The 12,876-nt window shown below is 38.7% G+C and overlaps 2 protein-coding genes across 3 annotated transcripts; both read right to left on the bottom strand.

Annotated features, from left to right (window-relative positions):
• Positions 1–3,753, bottom strand: LOC113668322 (uncharacterized). The gene is made up of 3 exons (XM_027184210.2): positions 3,616–3,753; positions 2,743–2,959; positions 1–1,974 (listed from the first exon to the last, which is right to left on the bottom strand). The coding sequence occupies exon 3, from the start codon at positions 1,869–1,871 to the stop codon at positions 282–284; it is 1,590 nt and encodes a 529-aa protein (XP_027040011.2). The 5' UTR covers positions 1,872–1,974; positions 2,743–2,959; positions 3,616–3,753; the 3' UTR covers positions 1–281.
• On the bottom strand, positions 3,745–12,233 carry LOC113668323 (uncharacterized). 2 transcript variants are annotated; one of them, XM_089195554.1, is made up of 7 exons: positions 12,096–12,233; positions 9,866–10,146; positions 9,206–9,376; positions 8,052–8,243; positions 7,656–7,931; positions 6,357–6,648; positions 3,745–5,563 (listed from the first exon to the last, which is right to left on the bottom strand). In XM_089195554.1, the coding sequence occupies exons 2-7, from the start codon at positions 10,068–10,070 to the stop codon at positions 5,077–5,079; spliced, it is 1,623 nt and encodes a 540-aa protein (XP_089051680.1). In that variant the 5' UTR covers positions 10,071–10,146; positions 12,096–12,233; the 3' UTR covers positions 3,745–5,076. The 2 variants fall into 2 exon arrangements, with proteins under 2 accessions (XP_089051680.1, XP_089051679.1); XM_089195553.1 differs by lacking the exon at positions 12,096–12,233 and adding an exon at positions 11,706–11,724 and having other exon boundaries at positions 9,866–10,144.
• Positions 12,234–12,876: the final 643 nt, after the last annotated feature.

Genomic DNA, 12,876 nt, shown 5'->3' with positions numbered 1-12,876 from the left:
TTCTCTTAGCTTACATTCAGCAAGCTGTGAAACACGCTTCTTTTATTATCAATTTTAAAAGTACCTTTCTTCAAAGCATTGGACTTTCTACTGCATTGATCTTGGCACTCAATAATTGCACTCGAAAAAAAACACACTTGGCTGAGTATTTCTTACAGTAACAGAGATTAAAGCCTCTAATTTTAGTCAATACTTATAAAGCACAGACGGGCCTAGACATGCCTCTATTTCGAACCAATTCATTATTGTCTTTTGACGGTTGATTAGATAGTGTTAAAAGTTCATATAAGACTTGCTCTTCTCGGGAACGTGTTGTGGAATTCTTTAACTAACGGAACATACGAGAAGCTAGCGCTTAAATTTACAGAATGGTCCACAATGTCATATTCGTACGACTCGTCTAAGGCGCCGTTCAATGCACGTTGGAGTTTAATTTTTCTTATTACGGCTTGAATCTTAGTAAATGTTCGCATTATATCTTTATCTTGAGCTCGTAGTTCAGCCAGTTCTTTTCTGATCCACTCGAAAGCCCACTCGATATCCTCAATTCTCTCTTTTTCTGTTTTATGCGCAACGTTTTTAATATTCTGTAGAATAGCTCTGGCCGTTGGTTGACTAGATGAGTTCCATACAGTTGGATTGTTCAGTTCTGAGAATCGTCTAAACGGCTGTGACTCTAAAATGTCCTTTGAATTGACTCCATTTGGGCTGTCGAATCTTCTCTCTTCAAACTCAGCTCTATCCAACTCGAGCGAAGCTTTTTTCAACTTTTGGAATTCTTCTTCCAGCTCGGCACGTTGCTCTTTGCTGATCACTGTGCTGTTCATTTTCGCTATTTGTTTGACAGTATTTTCATTTTCTCGCGTTGGTTGGCTGACCACTGCATAAGTGCAGCCAAGTGAGAAAGTATTCTGTGATGCTTTTGACCTTTCACTGCTTGCTGTCATCTCAGAGGCGTCTTGGACAATGACTTCTTTACTTTGCCCCCCATCAGAGTCTTTTGTGACTTCCTCCCACGCATGTTCAGGAACCTTTCTCATTGGTAAGTTTGGCGATGCGGGCATGCTAACAGACTGCTGTGGAAGCTCGATTTTCACTGTTTCGGTAAACAAACTGCAAACAGGTTTCTCTGCATATGAGTCCTCCATTGCCTTTGGAGCATCATCTACTTCACTCACAAGGTGTGCCACTATCGGAGGGTTTCCGTCCCCTCGTGAAGATTCGGAAACACATCGTGCCACTTGAGAGGATTTGGTAAAAATTTCCGAACCGGTTCCGACCTCTTGTTTACGATCAACACGATCCTTTTTCCCTTGAGTAACTGTTTCGGCTCCAGTAGACGTTGGTGGACTGTGTTTCTTTTGAGGAATCTGCAGTGATACCCTGAATTGTTTCCTATTCCTTCTTCTCTCTCCCCACGGACGCTTTGCATCTTGTCCATCTAAGCCTCGCGTGTCGTTGTTGTTATTGACATCTAGTGTATGCATTGCAAAATGCTCGCTGATGACCTCCATGGGACTCGCCGCTATAGTCCAACCCCGTGGCCTGAAAACATTCTCCTGCAAAACATGAAAGCTGTTCTTCCTAGCTGGTTTAACTTGTTGTAGGTTTTCTTGGCGCGCGATATTTGGCGGTGTAATCAGAGAGATACTTCGAGTTGTGCGCGGGGGTGACTTGGTTCCCTCTCCTCGCGCTCTTTTCCACTTGCTGTACAATGTTTCTGAAGTGATATCATTTAGAGATCTTGAAAATGTACGCAGCTTTTCAATATCTAATTCTTCTTTGCGAAATCTGAATAGTGAATCTCCTACTCTAGCAGTCATTCCTTCCCTTGGTGAACCCACCTTCTCAGTGGACATCTCGAGAACCATTTACCCAGCACAAGTGTATTCACGTTGTACCACACTGCCGACTACTAGTTTCGAATTCCGATGAACTCAGCTTTACACTTTTTAAAACTGTGGTAAATTAGATCTGTTGGGGAACGTAAACAAGAAAATGAACACCTGGTATGTTAATCGTCGAAATCTAGACAAAGCTTCAACAGAACTAATTAAAACAATAATTTTCAAATGGACTAATGGAATTTTTTCCCTTGACATTCGTATTTCAATCAGTAGCTGCGGACAGATATCTAGTTAGCTCTTATGTAACCGAGTGTTTATGACGTATCAACTTTGTAAGATACGTGATAATGTAATAATAACAAAAGCTTTCAGTTTATGTGGGTGAAATATTGTTTGACTTCCGTTTTGGGGCAGTCCAAGCTTTTAGCTGTGATTGCTTTCCTTTTGTCTCTTAGCAAAAATACTGAGTTGACACTAAGGGATCATGAGGTGTCAAACTGGATGCAAATACAACGAAACAGAGCCTACTTAGAGCCATACTTGTCAAAGATGGTCTACAAAAACAAAAATCCGGTATTATACAGTTTTTATACAAGAAAAGTCTTAAACATCCACGAAATGCCATGTGATGTCACATATTTAAAACAAAAGTGCGCGCTATTTTTTAGTTCAAGAGAGGTCTGTTTTCGAGCTCTTTTCAGCGACTATTTCTGCAATAAGAAAAAGTTGACCATCTAGCTGTGCTGAATGCAGCGCTATCAACACAATGTAGTTGGATCGGGCTGATCCTTCGACAGACGATTAGCTCGTTCGTTCATACAGAATTGACATTTTTTTCCCAATTTCTCAAAGATAAGACTTGAAGTTTGGTCTGGAAATGTCACAGGGGTCTTACCTGTTATGCAATATCCATGGAGGTGTTTTGTTACTAGCGAGCTAAAGAAACTGAGGTTTTGAATTCCAGCACAAAGTCTCTTATTAGTTTGTGAAAAGTACTTAACATTCCTCGATGAATAACAGGGAAAGCTAACAATAGCTCATTCCTTGCGTTAATCCATCAAACAGGTTCCCATAAATCAGGCGATGGTTCTTTTAATATCACATCATGTGCACTTCAAAAGAGAAGAAGGCAGCCATTGTACTCATATTGGTCCCAATAACAATACCAGATCGTTTGTAATTGTCATGGAAATATAGAAATACCTCAAGAGTAAAACAAATCAGTGAAGTACCCGAGTGAACGATTGGACGTTATTGAAGTTATCTTGAGCGGGAGCACGTACAAAGTCGTGAACAAAAAGAAATATCTGTGTATTGTTTTAATGTGTACCAGTCACGTCCACAAGAACTTCCAACCTAGTTCAATCGTACTCTGCATTTCATTCAAAGAATTTCATTCACGTTAATAACTAAAATAATTTGAGAAAATCTCGTGAGGCCATAAATGATTTAATTTCACCTGTCTGTGTTGTCGTTACCGCGATCGATGTAAACAACAATCCGGCGAAATGTCATCTGCACCGATGCAACAAAAACACCTATGAGTTTCATTTTCCAGGTTAACATTAAAACTGAAATATAAACAACTTTCTCGTGCTTGGCTTCATTGGTGATTGTGTGCAAAACAAAATTTACTTCAGCAAACCGGCTTTGCGTCCGTTGCAAAGAGCCACAGCAACAATTGAAAATCATGTCATTTATTAGAAAAGAACGAGCGCATGAGAACTGTGATGCTATTGACAAACAAGTATGGTATCATTTCACCGACCTGCAATTACTTAGGAATTAGGAGGAGCACAGCTCAGCTGAATCCCTAATCTCCGCCCTCAGCTAAACGGCTTTTGTTATGTTTAGTTACTTTGTTCTCTGTGTCCTCACATTATCCTCAAACAGCAACTTTCAAAACACGAATTTTTATTTGACACTTCATTTCTTAAACTTTTGTAAAGTCAACAGCTGGGTTGGACTCAAAAGACACTAAGTTACACAAGGTTGGCACGTTCGTAAGATGACTACACTAATAAAATCACGATATAGATCGACTTAACGGGGATTGAATGTGCATGCGAACTCATAAAATCTTTGACGTAAATGGGCCGGTTTTGAGGTTCATCGGGCTTAAGGTATCAAAGTTCACAACGTAAGCACAGGTTATTGTGCTGTGTACCGCTTGGTACACGAATCGGAAAAGAGGGTTTAAGTTAGTTTTCACAGTAACTGAGCCATGTTCCTCTCTTTCATTTAGTGTATGTTCAATTCAGAATTGTCAAGAAGGAGAAAAGAAGACATGTCACCTCACGTAATCATTAGAAACACGTGTTGTTTTACATTACATAACATGTTTCTCGTATCAAAAATTTCGGACAGATCAAGTAGGAGCAATAAAACCCATCGCACCTCCCCAATACTGGATGAGGGAGCGGTGCAAATGTGCCCCGATAGAAATGGTGGCAAGTACCAGAGGTTTTAGTGGATTTTACAGTTAAGATGATTCCTCAGTATTGCAATACACATCCAGTTCTGCACATAAGATTACATCATCGTGTTTTTTCTCACCGGCAAGCTCGCTGGGCATAAATATGGGCGTATAATGATCATACATGCTGAGACTAGACTTTCATAAAACACTTGAGAGAAGTTGTGACAGGTCTTCTTCCCTTAACCGAGTAGGGCGACCTATAATTTTTTATTCAGCATAATTTCAATCAGATTGGTACCAGTAATTAGTAAGATTGGCTCTGCATATCTATTTACACTGCTCTTTTGCAAGCAAGGTAGTTCTTGAAACACAAATTATCGGGGCATATGCAAGGAAAGTTTTAAAAAAAGTCGGTCGAAAACTTTTATTTCTGCGGTTGAGAATTCCTATGGTCATATGTAGTACTCCAAGTATCAACAAAGATTCCCTTAAGATCGAGATTGAAAGTAACTAATAATAAACTGATGGAATTTATTATTTTCAAGTTCTTTATCGAGCATGTCTCTTAAAAAGCAATTTTTTTGTCGAAGGAAGCGTTTTTAGATTCTTCTTCGAGGCATCGTTCGTCAGGTCCCAGATTAGAGCTTATCAAGTATCAAATAAAAAAAATTATATAGATGTTTACTACTCGCGTTGTTGTTCCACACTCGCTTACAATTTCAAAAAAACTTCATATATGAATAAATTCTTTTCATTCTGAGAAGCTTACATGAAACAGGTTTTCGTCAACACATTCAAGGAGTACGTCATTTATTCTACTTCATTTATCCACGTGAATTCACCGTAGTCAATTTCACCGTCCCCGTCCTCATCCAACATGTCAATCAATGCGGTCAGCTGATCATCGGTCATGGGCACACCAATGCCTTTTAGCCCTTGCCGAAATTCCTCCCTGGTCACTGATAAGCTATTGTCTTTGTCAAACTGGTTAAACAAATCTACCAAACGATAATTCTTCTCTTCGACGTATTGCTTGAGAATATAAATCAAGTCGTTCTTCTTGTTTTTTCCGTAAAGATTGTTAAGTTCTTCCGATAGGTTTCCTGAACGTTTGCTATAAGTGCAGGTAATGGTGAGTCCCGGATGTTGGCCCAAAAGAAGCTCTACGAGGGCCTGGGTCTCTAAGGTCACCACAACACTGTTGAGTAACATTTTTTCTAACGCCGTATCAAGGTTGTTCTTCATGGCTGTGAGAAGGCCAAAAGCACCAGCATTTTTTAAGGGATTCATTCCAATTCTGCAATGAAGTAACGCGAGAAGGTTATCTTTAATGAGTACTTTCAAGTCATACATTTAAGAAACAAACATCATCAATATTAATGAAATAAATCCGAACTTGGTCTGTGTATGAGATTAAAACGAAGAAATAATCCCCGCGTATAGCCTCGTAGCTCAGTTGGTAACATCGCCCAGCTATAGTATGTGGGAGACACGGGTTCGAATCTCGTCGAAGCCTGAAAGTTCTATTTCTGTATTTTGCTTCAACTGTAACTCGCTTACGAGAGGGTCTCAATGGGGCGATAGCTTACACGGCTAACGGTAAAAATTTTCGCTATTTTACGGCAAACGGTTAATATGATTATTGTCACCACAAATTTTTTCACTGTTAACTTTTTTACGACTATCGGTTAAAATTTGTCAATTATTACGCCATAAGGCGAAATTTTTTGGCCGTTTTACGGCCAGAAGTTAACCCTATCGAGACTCTCAAACGAGGATCATTTCTTTACTTTGGAAAAATTTACATTATTTGTCACTCTAAAGGAATAACCCAAATTTTTCATCAAAATTGTAAAACTGAAGTAGTTAGGAACACTACTCGTTCGTTAGGCCTGTTACGCCAGGGCTTTCGTCACTTAGCATTTTTCTGAGTCTGCTTATGTAAGTCTGGTAGGATTAAAAATGTCTCTAGCCATGAATATCTCGCCCACCGCTTTGATCAACTCGCAATCAAAATAGGTTTCTACGCCATCCATCGTTATCTCGTCAGTATGCAATATGTATCTAGGTATAGTACACTCGTTACAAACCTTAATATTTTCAAAGTGTTATTGACTTGAATTCCTTTACTAAGCGCCAGAGCACCTTGAGTGGAAATCCGGTTGTTAGTCAAATCTATGTCAGTAAGTGTGTTATTTTCTTTAAGTGATTCTCCAACCGCAGCTGCACCTTCATCAGCAAACCCATTCCAAGATAGGTTGAGTGTCTTCAAGCTGCAGTTGGCGCGGAGCCCTCTGCCGATAGCAATTCCACCCTTTCCTCGTAAATGATTCCACCTAAGGTTGAGATATTCCAATCCACCATTTGCATCAATGGCCGGTCCTAGAGTAAAAACATTGTAAAATTTTTGTTGTGCAAACACAAATAAAAGGGTATAGTTGGGTAAATAAGACGCAAAATCTTTTATAAACTCGAGGCAAATTACAACTCAAGTCTGTTAAAATTGTTTAAAATATTAAAATAGTGAGTTTACTTAAACTCAAAGAGAAAATCCTCCTCTGATTTAAATTGTTATTTCTAAGCTCGTCGGTTAACTTCCAAGATCTATTTGATCTGCATCAGGACACTTACGAAACACGCGGGTAGATATTATTTTCGTAATACCAGATAGCTTAAAGTAACTGTCTCAGAATAACTGTCTTGAGGGCAACTGTCCCCTCAGAAAAAACTGCACGGATGATACAATCTCAGTTAACCTTAACCCTCTCTAACTGCCGCGTCAAATGACCTTTAGTAAAAAAAAACACTTATTAATTGGTTTTAGCCCGATTATGAAGTGCGATCTCAAGCTCTGGCAGTGAGTAGTTCGAAAATTTGATGTCGGTGATCGCAATTGACTAACATCTCGTCGACCTGAGTGGAAGTCACCATCAGCGTCAGCTTGTATGTCTGAAGTTGTTGAACAATTATTCCGCAAAGATGAAAAGCCTATTTGTATGACAACCCTGGAGACCAATTCGAGGACAATGCCCAATGGCCATCTTGAAAATTAGCGCTTTGGTATTATAATCCTTGTTCTAGATGATCAGTGATTATTTGACCAATCAGAGCGCGCGCATCTCTCGAATCTCTCGAGCAACTAAACGAAAAGTGTAGTTTGTGAGTCCTAAGATTAATCAAAATGACGGCAAAATTGAACACTGTCAAGAAGCCAGACTTACAAATATGAAAGACGACTGGAAAACAGCGCTTCGTTTGACTCTAATGATGACTTCTGTAATTAGGCTGTCGAGGCAGGCGTCATTTATTTGTTAGATAGCGTTATCCGACCTTTGTACAACTGGGCCCTCTACGATTACTCTACTCGATCAAAGTTTTGTATTTCTTACCGAATAAAACTCCAGCTTCTTCACAAAAGTTGTTATGACTCAAATCGAGCCACACCAGAGTTTGATTTACACGAATTCCTTCTGCCAGACAAGCGGCGTCTTTGTCTTTGAACTCGCTCCAAGATAAGTTCAGAGTTTTTATGGTGTTGTTATCATTAAGAACTTCGGCAATAGCTTTCGCGCCAGGGCTTTTGATTTTGTTCTCAGCAAGGTCCAGCTCCGTGATATAAAAATTTTCTCGAAGTAATCTGGCGATGTAAACACTGCCTTCTGGATCTAAATGGAAGATGGAAAAGGAGAAAAACATGCTAGAGTGAAAATGTATTAATATGATCTGGATCTACCTCAATAAATTAATATTGGGGACACGCATGAAAGAAAAAAAAGCCATCTCACCTATTGCGCAGTCTCTTAGATTTAGTTTCGTCGTTGTCGTGTTTCGCATTAGTGCAGCTGCTATGGCTTGGGCTCCGGTTGGACCCAGGCCATGGTGTTTAATGTTAATCTCCTCCCTTGTGATGTGCTCGATAACAAAGGAGACTGGAATGATACCGAGTTGAGAGCAGGCATCCCGGTATGCTTTTCGACCTAATAGTCGGAGTGGAATAGAAATATAAATTTGTTACAAAAGTTGGTTGTCTTTGTTATCAAACATCTACCTAGGGATAATAATTATGGAAAAACAACGTTTAAATTGAAAATGTATCTAATGGAATGTATAGATGTGTGATAATATTTTATACATTATATAATATTTTTGTGATGTCTGTAGAACTTCTCGCGCGCGCATTGGTCGAAAACTGTTGCTAATAGGGTGATAAACGATAAAAAAGATGTATGATGTAACACAACGCTCGACAATCATCGCCATGTCAGAGAAAAGAACTTCATCTCGTAAAGACAAATGCAAATTTTGAGATCTGGATGGTAACAAACTGGGTGATAGCAAACTTCAAAATATTAAGATCGGTATACGTGGAGAAGTGTTTGAAGAAAAACTTTTCGTGATGGAAGAAAAAGTGCAGGAAAACCTTCAGGAACAGAAATCCGGTTCTCGGTTTCCTAGTTAAAAGACGGACGGCCCCGTAGAAATACTTGTCGTTGCTGTAGCAAACAGCACAAAAATTAAAACTAAGTGGGAAACAAAAAAATTCAGAGCAACAGAGTCTATCGCCATCCATTTCTTACCTGTACTTATTTTATAAATCTTTACGTATCTCAAATTAAAACAAACAGAGTAACGATTGATCGTGTCACGCGCGCGTAATAAAAAACGCACACTTCAACGTATTCAGCTGCGCTTCGTGGTTTCACTTTAGTTTTGAACGTTGCGGACGTCATTTCTATGATTAATAAGGTTCTAGACAATGGAAAATTGTGGGAAATTTGTTAAATATAATAAAATGTTACTAGTCTAGGTTTCAACAAGATAATGACTACAAATTCCTCATTACCACATAGGAATTTTTTTATAAAGCTTCTCTATGCCACTGGACTAATACTTTCGCGGCAGTCATATATAAGGAAGTCTGATATGCTATTTATTTTACCAGTTGGGTCGTATTCTGGACGAGGTTCTTCGAACTCCAGATCTGTATCATAATCACTGTCTTCCCCAGCTTCTGGATCTGAGCCAACCTCTCCTTTGGACGTATCTTTATCAACTGGTGTGGGAACTGGGGTCAGCTTGCTTTTGCCTGTACCTGCTCTTTTAGATTTAGCTGTTAAAAGTAAGGAAAAAGATAGGTCGTTGCAGCGCTTTGCTTTCTTGTTGCAATAGGAAAACAATTACTTTTAACTGTAGTATTTGTCTAAAAGGTTGAAAACTTTTTGGATTCGCCATCTGATAAAGATATCGAATGTAGTTTAAGAGAGAAATGGTGATCATGAAATTCTTATAAATGAGTTTCCCCCCCCTTGTAGAGTGATAATCGAAACATTAAAACCAAATTTTTTTGATAAAATATACAGACTGCTAGACCATCAGAATCGGCTAATATTCTTCCTCAGCAGCTCGAAGACACCAATCTTCTATGGCCGCTTTGAAAAGCTGTGATCAGCGAACTATCTTCCTAGTAAGATTTGAATCAAATTAAGCTTTTTCCAAGAAAGCTGATTTATTCAATTCCGCCATTTTCAATTGAACACAATACTGATTGTGATTCGAATTTCGTTGACTCATTGGTAGAACCAAGTCACTTCTGACTCACCGCTCGACAGCCGGCTTCGCCCGCTTCTTTGCCGACTTTCGGAATCTCCTTCGGTGATAATTCCTGACTTGCGTTCGATCTGTGCGCTGCTTCTAGTCGAGCTGATAGCCGTTACATTCTGATTGGAATCCGCCACCTCTTGTACACTGAGAGTCGGTACGTTGTGCGGACCTACATTTGTGTTATCGTCACTTGTGGCGGACATATCGCTTTTAGCTTGATTCTGGGAAGAACAGCGTTGATTCTCACATAGAACCTCACAGTCTATCAGCCGGATCCCTGTGAACAATTAACAAGTATAACTTGGAATAGGCAATGACAGAGATGATATGTTAACTTAGCTGTTTTGAGGGAAAACTGAAGCCAGATGTTTCTTGTTATCCGGCTCAGTTCAGAACAGGCCGGAAGCTTTTAACTTCTAAGTGTTCATTATTTCAGCAGAATATTCATTTTAACACTCTTAAAAGTATATTTGCATTCTCCAAAAGTTGATTGAAAGATAAAATGTATTTCAATTGAGGCAAAGCCTTCAGCCGATAATTTTATTTGACATAAAATAAATTTATTACAGAAACCAGATTGGGAAAAGGAACATACTCAATCATCTAATTGTAAAACTCGAAGAAGTTTCATTTAAAGGCGTCAATTTCGATCTTAATTGTTTTTCAAATTTTGTTCATTCAAATTTTTTTAGCTCTGCCTTTTTTTTTTTTTTCCGTGTCGTTTTGTCTAAGCGTGTTTTGTTTTAACTAGTTAATTTGGTATCATCTACTGAGTTTATACTTGACAACTACTCTCCGAAGTGGAGGTGACTAGTTTTTTTAGTGTATACAGTGAGATAATAAAGAACAAAAAGATGTTTTTAACGCATTTACTCCTGCAACGATTATAATAATTTCGGGAACGAATCCTGTACGCGTTGCTTGGAGGTGAATGGCAGAGGATATTCGCAGTTTTAGTAACCAATCAGAGTGCGCCTTCAATGCCATCTACTGTTTTAGCAGGAGTAAATTAGCCACCGTTGAGAGACTCTAAAGCAAACGTTTCGAGTGTTAACCCTTCGTCAGAGCGAATCCAAATTAACTTGTAATAACATCTTCTGACGTAGCACCACAGTTTCTTTCGAAACTTAACCTTTATTTATTTTGAGTGTTGGCCTGAGTCGGATTGACTGAAAGGTACTCAGTTAATTTTGTAGATAACATCTACAGTTTAACAATCTTTTCGAACGCGGAAAATTTCATTTGAGAGAAGAGCTACAATCTGATGTAAAAATTTATTACGTTATTGTTATGAATGTTAGCTTAACAGATACAAGCTTTTCATGCAGGCTATGTAAACAGCGTGGTCAAAAAAAATCAATAATATAAAAAGCTACAAATTAGTGATATTTTTGATAATTAACTCTTTGACATTAAATTTCATTTCTTTTTTACGAAACGGTGATGAAATTATGTCCATTACTCGGTTAAGTTGGGAGCAACTTCGCCGAATAAACTAAATGTGCAATTGCGAAATGCGACGTTCTTAATGACGAAAACGCCAATACCATTAATTTAAGAATCATTCATGATTAATTATAAAATAATTCTACGCGAACTGGCAGAGCTGCGATCTTCGTGGATACATGCTTCTATTTTATGTACGTTGTTCAAGACAACTTTATTACGATTGCCTTGTACAACGGCAGCAAAATTTGCAACGTTTTTTCCGCGTCCAATCTTTTTTAGTTCTTTAAGCATTAGAACATTCGATAATCGTCATCTCAGGCTGAGAATTTGAACATTGACTCAATGCAGTGACAGTTCGCGTATGTATCCACCAACGATTGCTCACTCACACACAGTTGCCAAGTAGCCTTTGTAAAATCGCTGCCACCTAGGACCAGATAGAAGTTTGCATTCAGGTAGAAGTCGAATAATAATAATGAAATACCTTCATTCACATATCATGGCACAGACGTGTTTACACCAGTAGGTTACAATTTGTCACCAAATAGCGATGTTCCTATCTAATTGCTTTGTAAACAAATAGGTCTGTGGTATACGCGAGCAAACATATTATGCCAAGAGAGCAATAAACAAACAATCCTACGTTCGGTTCATAACAGACAAATGAGTCTATATTGTATATCAGTGTAAAATATCCAAATGAACAATGAAAATGATATCTCCTGAATACTTTTGTCGGACTCAAAGATGCAAGCAGCCAAGATATCTCACCTTCAGCTTCAAAGCAACATCTTGCCCTCCGCGCTAAATCCCTTAAGTTCTGGAAGAAATTGCTCGAGTTTACGTGCGTGTAAAAGGCATTAAATTTATTGCCTGCTTTAGAGACCAACACGTTACACTTGAGTGTAATTAGTTCAATTGGGTTGTTGCCTAGCAACAGTGACGCTTATTTGATAAATACTGCTTTACGTATTGTCTTTAGTGGTTTCTCAAGAGACTTCACGCAGAAAGACTCGCAGTGAAAGAGTAATAATTTATTATCTAATGTCCACTTGTGATCCTTAGCTATTGTCCAGAGAAGAAGTCAATAAAGCGCTTTGGCACCATGTCAAAACAACTGTTATTTCCCTGTTCACAAATAACAAAGTAGAGTATAGATTAAATCTGACTTTAAACCAGGGCAAATTCTACCATAAATGAACTTTTAGCGAGAGAAGGGAAATATCGATAAAAGTTCAGTTGAATAGATCGCCAGATATTTTTTACCTCGTCCCGGTCTATATCCTTTCGCTCTGAACGTGCACTAAGTGCTCGAGAAAAACTATTTTCGTTCAGAGAGATTGGAGAACAGTTCTTGTCACGAACGTGTAGCTGTTTTGCCCACGAAGAAACGTATTCAAGTATTTCAAAATGCTCGCAATTACTTTAGAAGTGTAATTATCGGAGAATCAAAAGACCAAAACTGATCGGCCTTTTTTTTGTTAGCTTCCCGTCACTGGCAAGTAACGCGAAAAAGGGCCGCAAAAAATCCAGGAGTAATGTCCGGACCTGATTTATCAC

Source organism: Pocillopora damicornis, chromosome 2 (genome assembly GCF_964200805.1).
Source record: "Pocillopora damicornis chromosome 2, jaPocDami1.2, whole genome shotgun sequence".
NCBI classification, from domain to species: Eukaryota; Metazoa; Cnidaria; class Anthozoa; order Scleractinia; family Pocilloporidae; genus Pocillopora; species Pocillopora damicornis.
This window is presented reverse-complemented; position numbering and strand designations above follow the sequence as displayed.

What these genes read in the sequence shown, in the direction of transcription:
- LOC113668322 (XM_027184210.2), bottom strand. Translation starts at nt 1,871, where the DNA reads ATGGTTCTCGAGATGTCCACTGAGAAGGTGGGTTCACCAAGGGAAGGA.
- LOC113668323 (XM_089195554.1), bottom strand. Translation starts at nt 10,070, where the DNA reads ATGTCCGCCACAAGTGACGATAACACAAATGTAGGTCCGCACAACGTA. An exon ending in TCCAGAATACGACCCAACTG is followed by an intron (nt 8,244 to 9,205) that starts GTAAAATAAATA and finishes TCCGACTATTAG; the next exon opens with GTCGAAAAGCATACCGGGAT. An exon ending in TCTAAGAGACTGCGCAATAG is followed by an intron (nt 7,932 to 8,051) that starts GTGAGATGGCTT and finishes TCTTCCATTTAG; the next exon opens with ATCCAGAAGGCAGTGTTTAC.